At 38.2% G+C, this 23,537-nt stretch overlaps 1 protein-coding gene across 3 annotated transcripts in view; it reads left to right on the forward strand.

The window, feature by feature from the left end:
- The first annotated feature begins 1,357 nt into the window (after nt 1-1,357).
- The window catches only part of PRR16 (proline rich 16), a 302,248-nt gene continuing 280,068 nt past the window's right edge, over nt 1,358-23,537 (forward strand). For 2 of the 3 annotated variants that reach the window (XR_016038058.1, XM_088838794.1), the window contains exon 1: nt 1,358-2,361. Coding sequence is in view for 1 of the 3 variants with exons in the window: in XM_088838794.1 (XP_088694920.1) it covers nt 2,203-2,361 (159 nt within the window). In the remaining 2 variants the exon portion in view is untranslated. The remainder of the gene's footprint in view (nt 2,362-23,537) is intronic. The other variant, XM_055429763.2, reaches the window with a different exon arrangement.

The following is a 23,537-nucleotide window of genomic DNA, read 5'->3' on the forward strand; positions in this document are numbered from 1 at the left end:
CCACCAGAACACCATCTTCTTTCCTATTTTCCAGTATTCTTGCCTAACTTTGTTATTTCTCAGTTTTGAGGGCTTTTCTATTCACTTGTCTACTATTGAGAATCAAAAATTCAGATATAAAGGAGTAGCACCTTCCCTCTTTCTCACCTTCTTTCCTGCTATTTCTGACCACTTATCCTCCTTTCGATATTAAGTAAGAGTGTAATTAAAGATTAGGAATTTACAGTGGAGGAGTTTGCAAACCTGTTGTATAAACTTATTACTGTTATGTCTTTATAATATAAAGAAGAACCTGCAGACACATGGTCATTTAAAACTATATTTTCTCTATTCTCTTTACCTTAGAGAACTCAAGCTTATTACTTATTTAACATGTCTAATTATTTCTTCCCTCTTCTCTCCAGTTTACTTAGTGCACCCTGGTTTCTTTATTCTTGCCTTATTTTAATTTTCTTCCAGCAGCCTCTGCTTTCTACCTTTCTTTTTTCCCCTCTGATTTTTCAATGAATTTAAAATTTTTAATTAAATTTCTTTTATTCTTTTGACACCACTTCTGAATTCCTATTTTTCTTCTGTTGTCTCTTTTTTCCTTCCATATTGCAAATAAGACTTACAAGGATTTGTCAAGGTGAATTATTCAGAATGAAGAGACTGAATATGAGAGGCTAGGAAAGGTTGGGGGCTGGAGGAGAAGGGGACGACAGAGAAAGAGATGGCTGGTTGGCATCACCGACTCTGTGGACATGAGTTTGAGTGAACTCCGGGAGTTGGTGATGGACAGGGAGGCCTGGCGTGCTGTGATTCATGGGGTGGCGGAGAGTCGGACACGACTGAGCGACTGAACTGAACTGAAGGGACTAGGAAGAGGAGAGCTGCCAAGACTTTCTTCCTGTATGGAAGCATGTTGGAACAACCTGGGGCATGAGAAGGAAGAGACAAAGATGCCTGCTAAGGCATGACCAAATGGGAGGCCCATTAAAATAATAATCTGAAGTAGAGTGCACTGAAGAAAACAAAGTAAATCCAGCCCTCTAGGTCTAGCTAATAACCCATGAGTTTGCCACTCAGGAAATTAGAACTTTAACTAATGAGAATCCTAGCTACCTACTGAGAATGAAACCCAAGGCTTCCTATTAACTCCCTTCCCTAGATCTTTTTAACGGAGCAGTCAAAAAGTTATTTCCTCTTTATTTAGTTGCAAAAGATTTGAAAATAGATACAAAAAGAAAAAAAGTTGGAAGCAAACTCTTCTTATTCTCTCTCACAACAGGAGATCCAGTGTATTTCCCCCTCTACCCAAAACATACATCAGCATAGGTCATGAAAAGAGGAAGAACAGTTTAAAAAAAACAAAAAACTGTCCCAGATAAGTAGAGCCAAGATGACTCAGACAGTCTCCCAGGGGATTTTTTGGTGAGAGGACTTGCAATTAATAAATGCTCTATTAGCTTTGTGGAATCAGCAGGATTAAGCTACCTCTTTCAAGAACACTATTTAAACTCATGATTCCAGGAGGTGAAGGGTCAATTTTATCGACATCTCTCTTTTTTTTTTTTTAAACTTGTACGTCTGTGTTAACTCTTACCTGAGTAGGAGAGTGACTGGAGGCCTTCTGGACATACTCTCACCCTGGATAAACATTTAGGTTCGCTTATACTAACCCTAAATCCAACTTCTGACCCTCCTGTGGTTCTTGATCAGAAAAAGTGTGGTGGGGATCCTGGTCCCTGCTGGTGGGGAAACAGAAGGAATCCAAGTTGGATATGAAAAGACATCCAGCATGATCAAATGAGGGAGGGCATTCCAGGATCTAGACGCGAGGGTGGGCAGGATCCTGCTCCCAGACGCCCAGGTGTTCCGGAGAAATCCCGGAGGAGGGACGCGCCGGGGCACTGCAGCTGACAGCGCGGCCGGCGGCCCGGCGCCCCTCTCGGCGCGCGGGCGGGGAACAGCGAGCGCGTGTGTGCGCGAGAGCGGCGCGCGGAGGCGCAGGCGCGCTGTTCGCCCGTCTGCAGCCCGGCGCCGAGCGCCGTGTCTCGGGGAGCCGATGGCAGCACCACCACGGAGCGGCCGCCCGGCCGAGCGCCGAGCGCAGCCGCCACCCGCCGCTGCCCGGGGAGCGTCCAGGATGTGGGGGGACCGGGGCGCGCAGCAGCCTCCGCTGGCCCGCCTGTGCTGACCTGCCTCGCTTGCCCCCAAAGAATGTCAGCCAAGTCCAAGGGGACCCCCTCCTCGTCCTCTGCAGCCGAGGGACCGCCGGCAGCCTCCAAAACCAAGGTGAAGGAACAGATCAAGATCATCGTGGAGGATCTGGAATTAGTCCTGGGCGACCTGAAAGACGTGGCCAAGGAACTTAAGGAGGTGAGAGGTGGCCGGCGTGGGGGTGGAGGGCTGGGGAAGGAGTTCGTTGTCTTTCACCCACTCGGGGTTCGTTTTCAGTGGAGACAGCCAGATTTCTTAACTCCTAGGAAACTATAGAAAGAGGACGCCTGCAGATAGACTTGCTCTGCTCCTGCGACTCCCGAGAAGTTGTTGCACTTTCTTGTTTTTAATCAGGAAGAAATCAACTAGTGTTTTTTAATCGATGGACCTGGGCTGGTGGGAGGGCTGAACATGCGAGTCTCCGTATCTAAGTGTGTGTGTGAGTGTGTGTGTGTGTGTGAGTAGGGGATTAACTGGGGGTGTGTCGACAGAGGAAGAGACCAGCCACCGGCCTGAGAGTGCAAGATGCTTCTCTCCTGCCCTCTTGCTCTCCCAGGCTTGTCGCTCCTTGCCTGGCAGCCTTCCTGGACCAAGGCTGATGGGGCGGGTTTCGGCCCCGAGCCAGACCCGAGAGGGCAGCCTGGGAGAAGCTCGACTCCAGCTCTGCTCCCCGCTTTCCGAGCCCCGAACCCTGCTGGAAGGAAAGCGACCCGGGGTTGCTTGCAGGAGATCTCAGACGTGGGGATGTAGAAGGGTCTGGGACTTCCTCACTTTCGCAGTTCAGGAGGCCGCCGCTGCACTCCTTAGTAACTCCGGGCCTGCCCGCTCCCCCACCTCCTTTCTTCTTCCCGTCCTATCTCCAGTTGGCATAGAAGCTGGGGCACAGAGCGCTTCGGGGTGTGTGTGTGTGCATGTATGTGTGCGTGTGTGTGCGTGATGTGTGTGCACCAGCTTCTGGCCACTTGAGTTCTAGCTTTTGGGGACCCGGACTGTTTTGGTTCTTTCTCACTCCCACGAATCCCCATCCTACTTCTACCCTTTCACCCCCAACAGCCTTGATCCGGATAGAAAGAAGCGCAGACAGTGTCAAGGCTGAGGATGCCAAACTCCCGCTGCAGCTCCAGGCAGGGGCGAGGGCAGGGATGGGGCGGCGGTTTCCCCCTTGAGCCCGAAGGTGGCTTCTTGGAGGAGCTGGTGGCTGTCCCAACCCAGTAGTTCCCCGCTACTGAATTGGTGCCCGGTGCCGTTTTGCGTCAGAGAATCCGCACCCCTAGTCGCAGGAGAGCTACCGCGGTAACTTCTAAGGTGGTAGCCACGGTGGGAAGGAAAGGGGTGGGGCATAGTCTAGATCCAAAATTGTAATCCTGTTTCAGAGGCAAAGTGGGAGGAGATTGAGGGTCCTTTGGATGTCTGGCCTCTAGAGACTGACCTCCATTGTCCAATTTCCAATCGAAATGTAAAGATAGAGTCCCCCTGTTTTCTTCCCATCTCCCCATTGTCTCTGTGAACTGAACTCCGCGAATGTTACGAAATGCAAGTCTGTTTCAATGGCCCGTTTATCAACAGGGTTCGGTTTGCCAATGGCAAGTGTCATTCTTGGAGGCTGCTCCATGGACAATACAATTAGTAACCTGGAAGCTGAGAGTGATACAGGTGATCCGAGGAGGAAACTTACTTGTTCATGTTTCAGTGTTTCTCTAGGATCACTGCTTCACAACTGGTTGGCAGATGGCAAGGTTATGCATTGAAATTCAATTCTAAAGATGCTGTTTGTTTGTTACCCTTTTGTTTGACATCTTTGGCAGGTTGTGTTTTCATTTGAAACATAATGATGCTTTTAAAAAAAATGAACAAATTTTTGCAAGTTCCTTTTGGCAGAATTGTGCTTTTCAGTTGTTGAGGTTTCTAAGATGGGGGATGTGGGAAACTTACATCAGCACAGAAATGTTTTTACTGTTTCATCCAGGAGCCTGAGATTAAGAGAAAGATAGTCGATGAAAACTCTACATCTTTGGGTAAATACTTCACAGAAACCAGAAACATATTTACTGTTTCAGCGGGGAGCCTGAGATTAAGAGAAAGGTAGTCAATGAAAATGGCATCTTTGGGCAAATACCTCTTATGTTACCATGTGTCACTCCACTCTATTTTAGGCAGAATAAATGACAAGAAACTGCACATGGTCCCAGTTCTGCTTTGCATCCTTATTTTGTAGATGTTTGCAGTCCAGGTTGATGTATTGTGAAACTTTTAACCTCATCATAGATCTTGGTTGGAATCACAAAGAAGTATATCAGGTAGTCTGTGGGTCTCTCTCCCTTTCACTCTTTCTGTGTTTTCATGTGCTTGAGGATTTTTCTTTTTTTAGGGAAAACACCACCAACCAAACCAGTATGTAAAAGAAATAGAAAAGCATAGAAAATGTACAACCAAGTAAATGAAAGGATCTGTCTTCTAGGCATATCTAAAGATGAAATGTTGACTTGATGCTTTGTAAGCTTTGATTGGGTGCTGGGGCCTGATTGATTAAAGAGTTCACTCTCAGGAGTAAACTTTATGAGTGATAAATGATTTGACGTGATTGTTAATTACTTTTTGTGAGGAGGATATCATCATCCTAAGTTTGCACATGGAGTTGTATATATTATGTCTGAATCTCAAAACGCTGGACATTTATATTGTAGGAGAAAGAGTTATTTCAAGAACAAAATATTTATAGGGCATGTTTAACCTATGACATCTTGCAGTTGTCCAGCATTTATCTTTTTAAGATAATGTTGCACGCATGACTGAACATGTCTATGATGTAATTTTGAATGGAGGAGTAACTGAAAAACCTGTTGGTGTCTATACTTATGATTTGTAAATATAAATATCACTATTTATCAGTCGTTACATTCGCTATTCTGGCAGGGTATCAAAGGAATATATTAATTACAAACTGTTGCATTTAGAATTCTAATTCTTTTATTGGCAATGGTATAATTTTAGGCCATGATGTATTTTGATATAAATTAGCACAGAGCTCTTATTAACTTGGGACAGAAGTTAGAAATAAGAAAGTGATTATGACTTAATTACTGTATCATTCACCATATGGTATTTGTTTCTCCCCCTGTTGTTTTCGTTCTATCTAAAATGCAGTATTCTTTTTTTAATATTTTGTCCTTTATTTTTGTATAAATTCTGCACCAACAATATTGGACTTTTGTTTGAGGTTGTTTTGAAATTTATTTTCTTTTTAGAAGTTTCCTGGACTTCAGTCATCTGAAAATTCAGGTAGTGGGATGGATTCCAGTAGAATAGTAGGTGCTTGGAACTCTTTAACAGTAACAAAATTTCGTTACTATTGGTATCTCTTATCATTAGTTATATTACTTAACCATTTATAATTAGATTGAATATTAGGAGAAGAGGATTGGGATTTCTACAGTGTCTAAGGGAGGGCAGATTTATTCTGCCCTCTGAATTTAGTAAAACCTCAAATAGCTTGACTGTTCAGAAATAATATGAGTTTCTGGGTCTTCTCCACTATCATGGAAAAGCCCTAAGTATAATTCAACATATTTATTCAGTAGTCACTGTGTGCCAAATACTATGTTATCTTTTTATTGCTACCAGTATGAGTAGTTTGGAACTTCTCGTCTCAGTGAACTCAGAGAGTTGTTTGGGAGACGTTTATCCTGTCTTTCAGCATCAATACTGTGAAAAGACATTGCTGCTTTTAGTGGGTACTCTTACTGTGATCTAAGAAAAGAGACTTGAGAATAAGAATATGTAGATTTATAAACCAATACTTACTATGGACTTAGTCGTATGGTAAGCCTTTAGTGAAAAGAGTGGTAGAAGCTTAAAAAAGATGGTAAGATATGAATTTGAAGAAGCTTATGGTTTATTCAGATTGTCATGATTAACAAAAATGGATCAGTGTCATATACAGGAACTCACATATCCAACTGTTACAATTAAAGATTTTATGAAACAACTATACCCCAGTAAAGAAAATATAAATAAACAGTGGATATTTTCATGATAATTAAGCTCGTAGGGGGAATGAAGAATTGAAAAGGAAAATTTGGGGTCTTTGAGATGTGGATAAGATTTTAAAAGGTAGAAAGGAGGACTTGAGGGGAAATAGCATCGGAGTGCAAGATAATTCCATGTTGCTTTTTTATACACATTGAAAAACAGAAAAAATTAGTGGTGAAATGCTGAAGTTGTAGGGATGAAATTAGCAATTTCTGGCTTATTAGGTATGGAATGATCTTTTTTTTTAATGAAGTAATGCAGAAGAAAGAGTGCTTTTAAAAAAGAATTCTCATATAATCTGACAGCTCTTCATATCATTTTGCCTGTTCTTTTATGAAGAGGCTTGCATGCTCAGTCACTCAGTGAAAGTGAACTCTTTGTGACCCCCTGGACTGTAGCCCACCAAGTTCCTTTGTCCATGGATTTGTCCAGGCAAGAATACTGGAGTGGGTTGCCAATTCCTCCTGCAGGGGATCTTCCAGACTCAGGGACTGATCCCACATCTCTAGCCTCCCATGTTTCCTACACTGCAGGCAGATTCTTTACCACTACACCACCTGGGAAGCTCTTTTATGAAGAAGTCACTGGTAAACTTGGTTTGCATCAAGTGTTGGTGTTAGTATGGGATCACAGATCTTGTTGATTAGGGAGATATTGGAATATGTAATAAGTAGCTTTTTACTTGGAAACAAAATTCATTGCTGCTTTAGCTGGATTCTCATTTAGACTGTTTATAGCCTTGGTAATTTTTCATACTGTTTCATGTTATGATTTTAAGTAACAAGACTATCACATGAGTTAAATATATATGTACATACATATATATGTATATATACATAAACATATGTATATAAAACATAGCTATGCCATGTGAGTAAACATGACTGTTATGGAGAAACCAGCAAAGATGAGTTGTTTTGTCTGCCCCGCAGTCAATGACTGATGGGACTCCATGAGTGGGAAGGTTTTGTCAGCTTTGTGGCTATGAAGTGGAAAGCATTCATCTTTTTTCTTATAATGTCATAAAAGGAAATAAAATTAAGCTTAATTTTAAAAAGTTTGAAAACCTTAGGAAAATATCCATTTGGGGGGGCATTGAAAACAGAATTAATCAAATTAACAACAACAACAAAATAGAATTAACAAATTATCTACAAAATATTTTTGTTTTTAAATTTTTTTTTTCCCCTTATCCACATGAAGTGCTGCAGTTTATTGGTCTGGGAAATCCTACTAAATATTTTCAGGTGAATGAATCCATGCCTATAAAATTCATTACTTGAAAAAAATTACAGAGAATAATCTCTGCAGTATTTTCTAAGTTCTAAAATTGTGAATGAGTAAAATTTCATAGTTAATTCAATTGCAGCTATAGCTGTAGTTCTACTACTCTATTCAATAGGCTGCCTTCTCAAACAAGTATATTTACCTGCTAAAATGCTTTTTATTTTTTCTTTTCTTAAGCATGATGGCTTAGCACGTTACTAAAAGAGCAGCATGGTTCTGAGAAAATAAAAATAAGCAGTAACCATCCTTTACTGTCTCTCTATTTCCAATGCATTAAACTATTTAAGACTCAGAGAATTACCTAATAAGACATTCAAGCAGACTGAAAGTAATAAATAGTGTACTTCAGGCAATAGTGAAGTAATAGATAATAAAACCAATGCAATAATTTGTTACCTGCATTATTTTTTTTTCTACCTTTACTGCTCTGAGGATCTCAGGTGATTTAAACAAAGTATAAGAAAAAGATAGAATGTAAGTTTGAGTAAAACATATTTTCCCAAATAAACTACAGAAACTTCTATAGAACTAGTTCATGTAAAATAGCATGGGCAATTTTTAAAATTAAAAGGGAACATTTCCAATAATATGCTAACTCATTTCTGATTAATATGTACATAACTGACATAAAGCTGAAAATCAAAGTTTGGTAACAATGAAGGGTACTTTTTTTCTTTAAAAACTTAATTTGTGTATTTTATTAAGATTTTTTTTTTTTTGGGGGGGAGCAGTTTTAGGTTCCCAGCAAAATCGAGGCAAGTACAGAGATTCCTATATACCCCTGTCCCCGTATGTATGTATCATCCTGCATTATCAACATCCTCCACCAGATTGGTACATTTGGTTCAATTGATGGATATACAGAGATTAAGGGCAAGAAGAGAAGGCGGTGACAGAGGATGAGATGGCTGGATGGCATCACCGACTCAATGGACATGAGTTTGAGCAAACTCCAGGAGATAGTGAAGGACAGGGAAGCCTGGTGTGTTGCAGTCCATGGAGTTGCAAAGAGTTGGACATGGCTTAGTGACTAAACCACATTGACACATCGTTATCATCCAAAGTCCGTAGTTTATGTTAGGGTTTACTCTTAATTTCGTGCATTTTTGACTTTGGACAAATGTCTAATGATATATATCTATCATTTGGGTGCTCTATAGAGTACTTTCACTGCCCTAAAATTCCTCTCTGCTCTACCTATTTATCTTTCCTTCAAATCCTGAGGGTATTAGTTTTTTAAAGAAAATATTTCAATTTTTTTGTGATTTCTTAAGTAATACAGTATATGAATAATATAGAAAGTTTGGGAAAAGTCTAAAAATCTAAAAGGGAGAAAACAAAAATTGTCTTTAGTGCCACACATAAATAAATATATTGAGAATTTTGCTACATTTCCTTTCCATTTTTTTTCCTAATATCTATTTATGTAATTTGTCTGCACTGGGTCTTTATTGCAGTTCGCAGACTCTTTAGTTGTGGCACTCAGGCTTAGTTGCTCCATAGCATGTGAAATCTTAGTTCCCTGACCAGGGTTTGAACCTGCATCCCCTGCACTACAAGGCGGATTCTTAACCACTGGACCACCAGACAAGCCCTTCTGTCTTTTTCTGTGTATTTTTAACATATCAAAGTCATATAAAATTATGAAGTTATGTGCAATGATGTTTTCTGCTTTCTGGAGTACTATTAGATGATAACCATTATATAAATCTCTTATAAGTTACTTTATAGGTCCCCTAATGTTCAACAGCCTATTTGTTAACAAGTTTTTGTGGTTGTTAAGAATCTCTAAAAGAACAGCTTTGACAATAAAAACAGAAAAGAAATTTTTACTCTCTGCCTGGTACTGTTCTAAGTATATTTCTTAATATTAGGTCTTCTAATTCTCAAAACAGACATGTGAGGAAGGTAGAGTTGTTACTGTTTTACAGATGAGAAAACAGAGGTCAGAGATATAGTCACTTGCAAAGGTCCCTTACTTGTAAGTGAGGCTTCATTGCTAGGCATTTTAGTGCTGCAGCCCAGGCATTTCCCAGGTGGCACTAGTGGTGAAGAACTTGCCTGCCAATGCATGAGACTCAAGAGACACAGATTTGAATCTTGGGTTGGGAAGATCCTCTGGAATAGGAAATGGCACCCTGCTTCAGTATTCTGGCCTGGAAAATTCCATGGGCAGAGGAGCCTGGGGGGCTACAGTACATGGGGTCCCAAAGATTTGAACATGGCTGGACACACAGCACAACTCAGGCATTTAACCACTAAGCTCTGTGGATTTCCTACTTTTCCCCCATTTGTTTAGAAATCAAGAGTGTGAAAGTTTTAGTCTTCAATCCACTTTGCCAAGCTATCTTCCAGGGAGTTTTTCACGTTTTTTTTTACCCTGATATCTGTATATGTATGGATTCTGCTTCTTCTTCAATTTCTAGTGAAAATGATAAAACTTTTCAACTTGTTGTAAGTGGATTATTTCTTTGTGATAACATTGTTTTTGTTGGGTTGTACTCAGTTTGGGGAACCAGTATTGAGGCAGAACTAACAGTGGGTTGATTAGACATTGTAGTTTTCATTCTTCAAATAAGGAGGTACTGCAGTGAATTACTTTTGACCTATTCACTCTTCAGCAAAAACATTAATAATAATATGACATCTCTTTTTTTTAATATTATGACTTAGAAAATAAAGGAGCAACTAATATGGGTACTTCCTGATCTTCAGCATTGTATACAGAAGTTTCAAATGAATTTAAAAGAATTTGTTGTTCAGTAATTCAGTATGTCTGGCTCTTTGTGACCCCGTGGACTGTAGCATGCCAGGCTTCCCTGTCCTTCACTGTCTCCCAGAGTTTACTCAAACTCATGTCCAGTGAGTTTATGATGCCATCCAACTATCTCATCCTCTGTCTCTCCCTTCTCTTCCTGCCCTCAGTCTTTCCCAGGATCATGGTCTTTTCCAATGAGTCAGCGCTTCACATCAGGTGGCGAAAGCATTGCAGCTATGGAAAAACCATAGCTTTGACCATACAGACCTTTGTTGGCAAAGTGATGTCTCTGCTTTTTAATATGCTATCTAGGTTTGTCATAACTTTTCTTCCAAGGAGGAAATGTCTTTTAATTTCATGGCTGCAGTCACCATCTACAGTTATTTTGGAGCCCAAGAAAATAAAGTCTGTCACTGTCTCAATAACTTTTATTCTCTTTTGTTGTTTTCAAATTGTATTAGAAGGGGACTACTGTTCTTAAGTTTTCTGAAATGTCTGGGTTTTTACGGTTGTTTCACTTTCTGCTGCGACAGATGAATAGAGAAGCTTGTTGAGTTATTTACAAGGCTCCAAATTATTGAGCTGCCTAAATATCGCAAAGAGTCGGACACAACTGAGCGACTGAACTGAACTGAACTGAACTGAACAATATCATGGGCTTCCCTGGTGGCTCAGGTAAAGAATCCTCCTGCAGTTGGAGAAGGTGTGGGTTTGATCCTGGATCAGGAAGATCCCCTGGAGAAGGAATTGCAACCTACTCCAGTATTCTTGCCTGGGAAATCCCATGGACAGAGGAGCCTGGTGGGCTACAGTCCATGGGGTCACAAAAGAGTCACAGAGGACTTCACAACTAAACAACAACAGCAGTGTCATATGCATTTATACGTAGAGATAAGGGAGGTTTGAATGGTGCCGCTGCTCTGTGGAATGGTACAAGTTATAGAGGAAATGCAGTGATGGCCATGCTGATAATAATGATGGTCATGATGAAGAAGAGGAACGTGAAGATGACTAAGATCTGTTTAGTGCTTACATGTACCAGGAGCTGTTCTGAGTTAGCACACTTAATCCTCTCAGTCATCCCTTTAGGTCATTATAATTGTCCTATGTATGAGGAAGCTGAAATGGAGAGAGAACTTGAGCTGGCCAAAATGTTTGTTTTTAGTTTCCCCGGTAAGATGTTATGGGAAAGCCCGAATGATCTTTTTGGCTGACCCACTAATACAGAGAGCAGAGGTGGAGTTGACCTCATGATACTTCTCCCTTTAGATCGTTTGTCCAGAAGTGCAGCTGCCCAGTTGCCAGCAGCAACATAGCGACTCTGCTATTTTAATAGGCTTTTAACTTCCGTATAATCTCTTTCTCTCTCCTTCCTGCTCTACCTCACCTGTCACACTTTCTTGTTCTTCCCTTCTTCTCCGTCTTCTTCATTGTTTTGTTCTTGAAACTTCTCTTTTCCTTCTCCTTCCGCATAAGCTTCTTTGATATTCTGCATAAGCTTCTTTGATTATGCCTCAATATATTATACACTTATGCAAAAATTTTGTTTAAATTTCTACATTCTTTAAGTATCTACTATATGCAAGGCAGTGTGCTAGGGAATAAAAACACAGTATTGAGCAACACACACAACACCCCTGACATCTGGAACTTACATACTAATGGGAAGATATGATTCAAATAATAACAGAGATAATATTTTTTAAGGAGTGTTAAAGGCTGTGAAAGAAAAGCTCCTGGTATAGCAGGAGCATAACATCATTGGTAAGTCTTGTAAATTCTTCTAAATAGCGGGTTTCAGATTGACTGCCTTCCTTCCTACTGCCACCTCTCCTATCTTTGTGCTATGAATTTCATGGATGATGTTTTAATAGCCCTAGAGCTATCTGTCTCTTGTTCGCCTCTCCTCTGCCAGTTCATTCTTTAAACACTACCAGATTAATCTTCTTAATACACTGCTTTCTTCAGGCCACTCCCCTGCTTAAAAGATCACACACTATCCTCCTGATACTTAAAATGTCAAGTGAACAAACCCAGACTTCCAGGCTGATATCTAGCAGTTCCATTTTTATAACTTGGCCTTATCTCCTCTTTGGGGAGTAAAGCAGAGACCATCCCAGACAATCTTGACGTCACGGTTTTTACCCAGCTTGAATTCTGTATTCCTCATGTTTATGGTCACTGTGCCACTCAGTTGTGTTTTCTTATGTTCCTTAACAATCGTTCCATGCTTGTGCCTTAAAAAAATTAGGAACCTTTCTCTTTTAGTTAGTAACCATGTAATATTCATTGCAACATTTTTAAAGTCTTACTCTTGATATCTGATGAGGAATTTAAATTTGAGGATCCAGTTCTGAGTAATGCTTGTTAAAGATGTTAAGGACTAAAACTCAGTAATTCTAATTGTGCATGACAGCCTGTTTCTCATTTACTCAAGAAAATCACTAACAATTCTCACCTATTTCTCCTATATTATCTTTTGTTCATTATCCCCGGATGATTCCTATGAATGTAAAAGTGAAAATAACGATAATAGTAAAGCCCTCTCTTGACTCCACTTGCCTTGAAAATTACCATCCCACTTCTTAGCTCTCTTTTATTGAATATCCTGTGTTTTATATTTGCCATCACCTATTTCATCTTACTCTTTCCTAAACCCTCTTTGATCAGACCTGTACTCTACCTGGGGCTTCCCTGGAGGCTCAGATAGTAAAAACTCCACATGCCATGTGGGACATCTAGATTCGATCCCTGAATTGGGAAGATCCCCTGGAGGAAGGCATAGCAACCTACTCCACTATTCTTGCATGGAGAATCCCTATGGCAGAGAACCATGGTTTCTCCAGACCTTTCTTCTAATTTTATAAGATCAGTGGTCTTCTCTGTATCTCTACCTGAATGTCTTAAGAGACATCTTCACCTTTTTGTGTGAAAATTGGAATACTGTTTTTTCTCTCTCCCTCAAAACTTAGCTTTTGTAGTCTCTCCCAAGTCAACGGATAGTGTTAGAGTCAAATTCATCACAGTCTGGTTGGCTGTAGCTTCAAAATTGTAAAATTTGACCACTTCCTCTGCTGCTACCACACTGGTCCATGGCAGCAACATCCTCTCTCACTTCAATTGCTACAGTAACATCCTGATAGTTCTTCTCTTTTGCTTCCTTCAGCCCTCACTTTTAGCTCAGCGGTCTGGGTAAACCACCATCATATTGTTGTTCTCAAATCTGTGTAATGATTGGCCGTTCTTCTCAAAGTGCTTACGGTGGTTACAAGGCCCCACATTTCCTTACTAGATTTTTGGCTCTCTCTGCTTCAGCTTCATTAATCTTGGCTATTTCAGGCGTGAATGTGTCATCCACATTTCCATGGCTAACTCTGCTCTACTGCTCTGTTATCTTATTAAAGTTTCCCTCATGTGTTATCCCACCACAGCTGATTCTGGTGGCCCCATGTGTTACTATATACTCTGGCATCCTCTATCTTTCTTTTCCTATTTCAACTTTTCTCTCTTTCTTAATAGTTTCTGATATACTAAACATCTTATTTCTAGTATTCATTGTTTGTTTGTTTCTCACGTCTAGAATATTCACTCCTAGAGGTCAGTGACCTTTGTTTTATATATCTAAAGGAACTAAAGCAGTGGCTATCATATAATATGCTCATTAAATGGATTTATGAATAACCGAGGCTCTTCCAAGTCTTGTTCATTAAAGTTCTCAAAGATCAAACTATTACCTTTCACTTTCCTATGCATATCTATCAGTTGGAGAGAAAGAACACATAGTAGATACTTTCTAAACACTTTTTAACCTAGATTCTTTATCTTCCTGCCTTTTCATATGGTGGTAGTTTGTAGATTGGCTGGAGGCAGCTCTTGGTCCCCTGCTTTGATTTTTGTAATCTACTCACCTCACTAAACCCACTACACTAAACCCAGTTCATATTCTTTGAAATGGACCAAGGATCTCTCAGTAATGTTTACTGTGTGTCATGTAAGGTTATAAATGTTGAAAAAACATTAACTCATTACGTCCTCACCTTTCTTGAACCCAACCACTGTCTCCCTTATTATCCCTCCCATATGGAAATTCTAGAGACATCCTGTCTATTTAAACCCTGAATGTGCTGTAACTTTAGGCCCTCACCTTCAGACAAGTCTGGCTTTGATTTCAGAGCTCATTATTCCCTAAAGATTAGAGTTGTCATTTTAAGCTCTTTGAAGTACATTAGATGCAATTCTACTTTCTTCTAATCGAGTGTGTAAACTAAAATGTGGAGAAAGTATATATATACATATATATATATTATTTTTTTACAACATTTACTATGTTTTTCTGATTTTTGAACATTGTGTACCTGTCTTACCATTCAGTTCAGTTCAGTTCAGTTGCTCAGTCGTGTCCGACTCTTTGCGACCCCATGAATCACAGCACGCCAGGCCTCCCTGTCCATCACCAACTCCCGGAGTTCACTGAAACTCATGTCAATAGAGTCGGTGATGCCATCCAGCCATCTCATTCTCTGTTGTCCCCTTCTCCTCCCGCCCCCAATCCTTCCCAGCATCAGAGTCTTTTCCAGTGAGTCAACTGTTCGCATGAGGTGGCCAAAGTATTGGAGTTTCAGCTTTAGCATCAGTCCTTCCAATGAACACCCAGGATTGATCTCCTTTAGGATGGACTGGTTGGATCTCCTTGCAGTCCAAGGGACTCTCAAGAGTCTTCTCAACACCACAGTTCAAAAGCATCAATTCTTCGGCGATCAGCTTTCTTCACAGTCCAACTCTCACATCCATACATGACCACGGGAAAAACCATAGCCTTGACTAGACGGACCTTGGTTGGCAAAGTCATGTCTCTGCTTTTTAATATACTATCTAGGTTGGTCATAACTTTCCTTCCAAGGAGTAAGCATCTTTTAATTTCATGGCTGCAATCAGCATCCACAGTGATTCATTATAAATTTTAAATTAACTGGAAAATGACATGCAAAAGAGATTTTGGATACTGTTTAAATGTTTTAATCTTTCCATTATGTCCATAAGAAATAAGCAAGCAGTTTGTTGAGAAGATCTGATATTATGCAAAATATTCAGAATCTAGATTATATTTGTATTTGGCCTCTTTTTCTTTTTTTTCTTTTGTGTACTCCCTCTAGTGTTCAAAAATATGAGTAATTATAATTAATTATTCAGATACTAAAGAGCACACATTAATGTAGAAATAAGGCCTTCTTTACCTGAGATATGTGTGTGTGTATATATATATTTTTTTACTCTGGAGATTATATTATCCAGTTAGTGAATTTTCAATGTTTGTATGAACAGCATTCTTTTTCCCCTTTCCTATAGGGATTTGGTTTCTTTTCATATGTGTAATTTTAACCTGTCCACTTTTGTCAGGGGAAATAGTGGATTTCTTGAACATCTGTTTTTAAAGATCAGAATTTTCCTCAGTTTTTAAAACTAAAGTCTAGATATTAGTTGGGTAATTTGTATATGAACAGGAATCCTCCCACATGATAAAATTTAAAAAAAGCTGTATTAACTAGAGCTGTGTCTTTGAACATAGAATTTGAAGTATTTAAATAATTGCAATTTTATTTTAATATACTGAAACATTATCTAAATACATTGACTTCGAGATACCTTAAGAAATAATGAAGGTATCTCTAGGAATAACAAATATAAAAATTTAGAAATCTTCCTAACCCAGGGATTGAACCGAAGTCTCATGCATTGCAGGCAGATTCTTTACCATCTGAGCCACCAGGGAAGCTCTTAAATAATGTATATATTACTTTATATATTATATATATTGACTTCGAGATACCTTAAGAAATAATGAAGGTATCTCTAGGAATAACAAATATAAAAATTTAGAAATCTTCCAGGGATTGAACCAAAGTCTCATGCATTGCAGGCAGATTCTTTACCATCTGAGCCACCAGGGAAGCTCTTAAATAATGTTTATATTACTTTATATATTATATATATATAATATATATATTATATATATAATTATAATTATATATATTATATAATATATATTATATATATAATATTACTCTCATTTAATATAGAATATTAAAACTGCTAGCATATATAGAAGAGAAAATAATTTTAAATTGTAAAGTTAACTAAATTATTACTATTCAGAAATTTTAAAAAATCCGAGGCTACTGTTTGAAGTGAATTTTTCTAAACGGATGTATAAGATTGTCACTTATATTCGATTAATGCCCTACAGTTTTTAAACTACTTTGATGCCTACTATTTTGAACTACTTTGATGCCTACTCTTGCTCATAGTCAGATGAAGCATTGATAAAAAAGAACAGAAAGAATAAATTAATTTAAGTGACTTTCAGAGACATTGTTTTCTAAGCTCTATCTACTCCCTGGAAATACTTTGATATTATAATGCTTAGTGCATTTTAAATGAATCTAATACTGGACAGGGAGGCCTGGTGTGCTGTGATTCATGGGGTCACAAAGAGTCAGACATGACTGAGCGACTGAACTGAACTGAATAGTCAGCATTTATACTATATATTTTAAGGGGAGAATTATTCAGTATTTTAACCTTATTCATAACAGACTGCATTGTATGCCCTTGGGGAAACATATTTTTAAAATATGCAGAGTAGTAATATGGCACTGATGCCTCTTTGTGGTTGCTTCATTATAGGCAGTATGTACCAAAATGCTTGAGAACTTAACATCTACTTCTTGAAGTTGTTATTACTACTAAATATAATGTCTGATGAATCCCATTACTCACCGACAACCCTAGGTCCTGATATACTCTGTATTTAATACTAGGTTGGCCAATAACACTTCTTAATTTTTTTTTTTTTTGACTAGATGGGGATAGTTACTGAACCAATATCTGAATTCCTGTTCATAATGCTTTTTTTGGTCACTTTATTGATTTAGTAGTATTTATTGGAGATAACGCTTATATTGCTACACTTAGCTCTTTCTTAGATTTGAAATATTTCTAACCATATTACATTTTTATTGGTTCCTGATCATGTGTCTTCTTTCTTCAGGAAAACTGATAGAGCAAAGGGATGTAATTTTAAAAAAGCACTGATACCTGAACAGAGTTGCAGAGAAAAAAAAAAAAGAGCAGGGGCTCTCATTTAATTTAAAAATATAATAATAAACTTGTTTTGTATAGAGTTAGAATACCATTGTAACATCTACTGAAGATGGGAGATGATTTACTAAGTTTGGCTTCCCTGATGACTCAGTTGGTAAAGAATCTGCCTGCAGTGTCAGAGACCTGGATTTGATCCCTGGGTTGGGAAGATCCACTGGAGAAGGAAAAGGCTACCCACTCCAGTATTCTGGCCTGGAGAATTCCATGGACTGTATAACCCCTGGGGTTGCAAAGAGTTGGACATGATTGAGCAACTTTCACTTTCATGTCTGAGTTTACACAAGAGGATGATAGCTTTAAATTGTGAGAAAATCTAAACCAATTAAGAACTCTTTAGTAAGAAACTTTGATCCCCTACGCAGTTATACAAAATTGTCTTATTTTACCGTAGTTGGAAGTGTTAGTTGCTAAGTCGTGTACAACTCTTTGAAACCCCATGGACTATATGCTGACAGGCTTCTTTGTCTTTGGAATTCTCCAGGCAAGGATACTGGAGTGGGTTGCCATTCCCTTCTCCAGGGGATCTTCCTGATCCAGGGATTGAACCCAGGTTTCCTGCATTGCAGGCAGATTCTTAAACCAACAGAAAATGTATGAAAACTGATTGAATTAATGTTTTCATACGCCCTCTTCAAAGTCACCCTGTATAGTACTCCTGAACTTGGCAATGACCTGAAGTGCTTTTTGACAAAGAAGTATATAGTAGACAACACTTTGGCTAACTTATTTCCCTTTGATATTTGATAATTTTCAAAAATAACAGACACTTAACACGACTGAGCGACTTTACTTTCACTTTTCACTTTCACACATTGGAGAAGGAAATGGCAGCCCACCCCAGTGTTCTTGCCTGGAGAATCCCAGGGACGGAGGAGCCTGGTGGGATGCCGTCTATGGGGTCACACAGAGTCGGACACGACTGAAGTGACTTAGCAGCAGCAGCAGCAAGCAGCATTTTAAAAGATATCATTACAGATATTGGTTCCATTTTTAGTATAGAAGTACACGTGTGTATTATAAAATTCTGAAAGTCTATGGGAGATCTTGTGCTTTTTGAAAATAGAGATCGAAATAATACTACATTATATTAATATATTTCCTGTAAATTATTGAAAGCATATTACTTTTCTTAGTTCAGGTGGAAACCGATACATGACTAGGAGTATAACTTTAAAAAATGCTTTTGTGCATTTAAGAAAATCTTCTTAATACGAGTTCCATTAATACACAGAGTTTGGTAAGTGATAAAGAAAATTTTAGATTGTAGTATTTTTATAGAATTAAGTAAAATATGTTGCAATTTGCCTAGAATATTTCTTTTCAAAGTAAATTTTGAAATAGTTTGCTGATTATATTCAAATAGGATTCCATTACTAAAGAGAACCAAGAAATACCAAAATTTGATTTAGTATCTGATCTGTTATTCTAACAGAAAATGAAGATTAATGGTTCATTTTATTGTTGCTTTAATCACCATAATATCTGTATGTTTTAAAATGAAATTTAGCAGGGAAACAGAATTACAGATATAATTATCTAATAAGAAAAGTGCCATCCTTTTTTTCTTTAATGAGCATATTACCCACTGGGCCTTTTCTTCCTTATAGTCAGAGTGTATGTTCCATGAGAGGAGATGCCTCATATGTCTCATGTTAGTTTGTGCTCTTAGTTTAGAGCAGAGCCTATCATGCAGTGGGCCTTCTCATGTGGCACAGTGGTAAGGAATCTGCCTGCCAAGCAGGAGTTGGGTTCAGTCCCTGGGTTGGGGAGATCCCTTGGAAGGAAATGGCACCCACTCCAATATTCTTGCCTAGAAAATCCCATGGACCAGAGGAGCCTGGGTGGGCTCTAGTCCATGGGGTTGCAAAGAGTCGGACAGGACTGAGCATGCACCACATGAAAAGCAGATTTCCTCTTTAAAAATGTATACTTTCTGTCAATCTCATTAAATTCAAATAGAGAATTTTAATGAAGGACATAACTTAATGTTATGTTTTGTTATTTAAAAGAATGGATCTTGTAGCATGCTGATTAAAGTCAGTCTATGAGAAGAGAATCATAATTATTTGAGTTCATGCTAAACTGCATATATTTTGTATTCTTTTCTTTGTTTGCCTTGTAGGTTGAATAGAATTCAGTGTAGGATGAGAATTTCCTGCTTTCATTTTATGATATTTTCTTACCTAGTAACTAAGAAAGCTTAAAAAACAAAGTGAGCGACTATGATATGAACTACATTAGAAATGAAAGAAGAAAAGATTGAGCAGTTGCCCCCAGAGAATTCAGGAGAGACTTTTAAATTTATTCACAGAAGCATTAAAGTTGTTATCTTGAAATAATACAGATTATTTTTCCTGAATATATGTAGTAAATGTGACAGGACTGAGGAAGGTAGAAATGTGTAGAATAAATTAATTATAATTAATTTAATTAGAATAAATTAATTTAATTAAAGTAAATTAAATGAAGAAATGTTCAGAATTGGGTTTAGCCTTTGTGAATGACATACTTAACTTAATCACATAAAGTAAATTAATTGAACCTTACATCTGGATCCTATCAGTAACTTTTAAGTGAAAATAGATTTAAACATTTACTCTGATGAAACTGAAAAGAGGATAGTATATCCATCAAAAGTTTAACTATGTGCCAGATGTTTCTTTTGTCTAGAAAAAAAGGAGGGCTTGGAGATACTAAAATACACACATATGCACACACATATAAACATACATATATAATGTGGAATCTTGATAAGTAAAGATTAACTTCTAAGAATGTCTAATGTATGACGATATGATGAAAAAGAAGTTATTTTCCACATTTTAAAACCCTATTTTAAGGGAATATATTTAATAAACTATTCTTCTCTATAGTTTAAAGGACATTTACATTAAGCTGACATTTCTATATGTTGGTTAGAACATATAGAACACATATGTTGGTTAGACATTTCTATATGTTACATTTATTTCTGTAAATAAAAATATCAGAGAATGTGATCTAGTGCTTCACAAAAGAAGAAAAAGAAATGAAAGACTGGTGTACATTTAAAAAGTCACTGTGCAGGGGAGGAGAGAATCAAGCATTTTCAAAATAAAGCTGCTGCTGCTGCTGCTAAGTCACTTCAGTCGTGTCCGACTCTGTGTGACCCCATAGACGGAAGCCCAACAGGCTCCCCCGTCCCTGGGATTCTCCAGGCAAGAACACTGGAGTGGGTTGCCATTTCCTTCTCCAATGTGTGAAAGTGAAAATTGAAGTCACTCAGTCGTGTCCGACCCCCAGCGACCCCATGGACTGCAGCCCACCAGGCTTCTCCATCCATGGGATTCTCTAGGCAAGAGCACTGGAGTGGCTTGCCATTGCCTTCTCCGCAAAATAAAGCTAATGAAAGTTAAATTGGAACAATATTTCTGAAGGACATTTTTATCAATAGTCATCAGAAGTCATGCAAACTCTTTTTTCCCAGCAAACAATAGACTCGTTTAAAAGGAAATAATTAGAGAAGCACAGAAAATTTTAAATAACAGAGTATGCATCAAAATATCTATATCAGTTTTCTCTATGTGTTCTCTTTATTCTTATTTTTCTTCATATTTCTGCTCTTATTTATTTTTACATTGTACAACTGAAAGTGTCACTTTCCTAATTCTTAAAGAAATCCAAAAAATACTGTTTTCAAAAGCAGATATTAAATTGTAACAGTTAACCCACTTAAGCCCCATACAGTATCTAGTCAAGTCTTATATGCTTTGTATTGTCTTTGTAACTCCTCAGGCAGAAAATCTTTTTAATTCTGCCTTGAATGTGTGACAGGAGTGTTTTAAGTGGTAGAAAACAAAAACTGTAATAAAAAGACAACTGGTATGTTAAGCGGCTCTGTGTGCTTAAAATTCAAGGCCACCTGGTGTGGGAAACCAGAGGTCTTGCTTTGGATTCCAGCTTTGTTACTAACCTTGGACAAGTCTGTTAACCCCTCTGGGAGGCAGTTTTCTTTTTATTAGTTGAAGCATATAATATTGCCATTTTTTTTTTTTTTGTCAAACACTTCCATACTGCCAGTTTCTGGTTCACCCTAATAAAATGAGTAATCGATTTTTTCCTAGCACCAATGATCTATGAGTTTATTATAGAGTTAATGAAGTTTTGTCTAAAAAAGGTGATTTCTTCTTAGGCAAAAAGTCTCCTTTTAGGAGGCAGAGGAACCTTGCTGTCCATTTAAAAGCCTTTTCATATTAACTAGTGAAATATTTAGCTCAAGTAACCTGTAACTTATCTTTTTATGTAAAAAATATTTTGCTGGTTCACATTTCCATTTTATGTTGAAGCACATAAATACTAGGGGGCCACTAGGTTAAAAAAAGTTAATCGTTGCACATTCAATTAATCTTAAGAACATCAAATTCCACCAGCAATTCTAAGAAAGTTTAAGAATAAGAAAATTAAGTATTGAAAATTTTTGTAAATGTCATAAAAAATCTGAGAAAACATTTCAGACTCTAGAGACTAAAGTATTTCATGTTTAATGAAAGAAGGGAAAAGGAGAGAAAATGCAAATTTAGAAAAACATTTACTTAAAATGATGCACATTATAAGAATTTAAAGTGTTTTTTCAAAAAATACATAATTTCATTCATTTTTGATTTCTACCAAGTGGCATAATTTTACACGATCTCATTTTAGGTGTAGGAGAAATGTGTTTATTGATAGTGTGAATGCTCTAATAGAAATAATAACAGACAGAGTCAATGCAGGGGAAATCTGGAATCCAGTGGCACTATTCCTAAAGTATGGTGAGAGGACTCAGGGCAGAGAGATTCAGATAATCTCCTGAACTGAGAACGTTTATTGTCATGCAAGTAAGACTCCCACTTCCTTGAAAAAACTGTAAAGTAGTCCAGCTGTTGGCCACACAATGGTTTTTAGAGGAGGCTGAGGCCCCTTGCCCACACCCTTCTTCTGTCTGCCCTGGCCTTGGTGCTGATTCCGCTGGACGTTAACAACCAACCATGTTCCATCATCTCAAGTTGGAAAAGTTATTGGCAACACATCCGAAGCAGCAGGAATTTGGGGTCTCATGGCATATCATATCCTAGTGGAGGCAAATCAAGAGAGATGGATTTCTTTAAATTTTTACCAGGTGTTTCTTATCTATGAAGCTAAGTTCCTTAAGACATTGTGGAGATATTCTTAAAATCTTTTTCTCCTACTACCTTGTGACTGCATGCCATGAAGTACTGTGTTCACACGTTGAAATGAAACTCTCTTACTCGTCTTTGAGAAGTACTTCCAGTGAACAAGGAGAACGGTGAGTCACCCTTCAGAGGGTTGATGTGGGCAGTGAACATTTGGTCCAAGAAGGGCAGGGTCTCTGGAGGAAAATGATGATGTGGTCATTAAAGAGGAGCTCAGGCAGGAATTCAGAAAAGTAGACTAACCAGTTTCTTGCTGCATAGCCATGCAGTCCCCCAAAGCCTAGACTCTCAAGGTGGATGACAGCACCTCTGGCCTTTTCTTATTGCTTCTTAGGCTTATTAAATGTGAGGGTCAGAGACTCACATACTCTGGGATTACCTGCACTGTCGCATTGAATCCTACAGGGCCCACAGTTATAGGTCTGTAGGCAAAGAAACACTCTGCCTTCTCAAGGATCTGATCCCACTGACTCATGAGTACAGAAGGAAGTGGTTGATTTTAGAAGGCAGGAACACTTGTGCCTGATGTTGGCATATATTATTGTAGCACCTCTCTGGGTTTTTAGGAATTCTCTCAATTTAGTATTATTTTTTTCTAAACATTTGAAATGTAATCTGGAGAATCAAGCTGTGTTGGAGTGGTTTCAAGAATAATGTTAAAAAGAATTCCACCTGATTAATCCTCTCTGCCTTCTCTTCTCCTCTTCTCTTTCTTCTCCCCTTCCAAACACTTTTCTGACTCCTAGAAATGAGTTTCAGGATAATATAAGTTTAATGAGGCTCATCAGAAGTATTTGAATTGGAAACTCTTATGTCTAAAGAAACACTGATGGGGTGCTTAATAAAGAAACAATTTCTAATCTATTTGATTATTAAAGTGTTCCTGAACAAATGCAATAAAAACAATC

Source organism: Moschus berezovskii, chromosome 8, assembly GCF_049115385.1.
Source record: "Moschus berezovskii isolate FMDL1 chromosome 8, NW_MosBer_1.0, whole genome shotgun sequence".
NCBI classification, from domain to species: Eukaryota; Metazoa; Chordata; class Mammalia; order Artiodactyla; family Moschidae; genus Moschus; species Moschus berezovskii.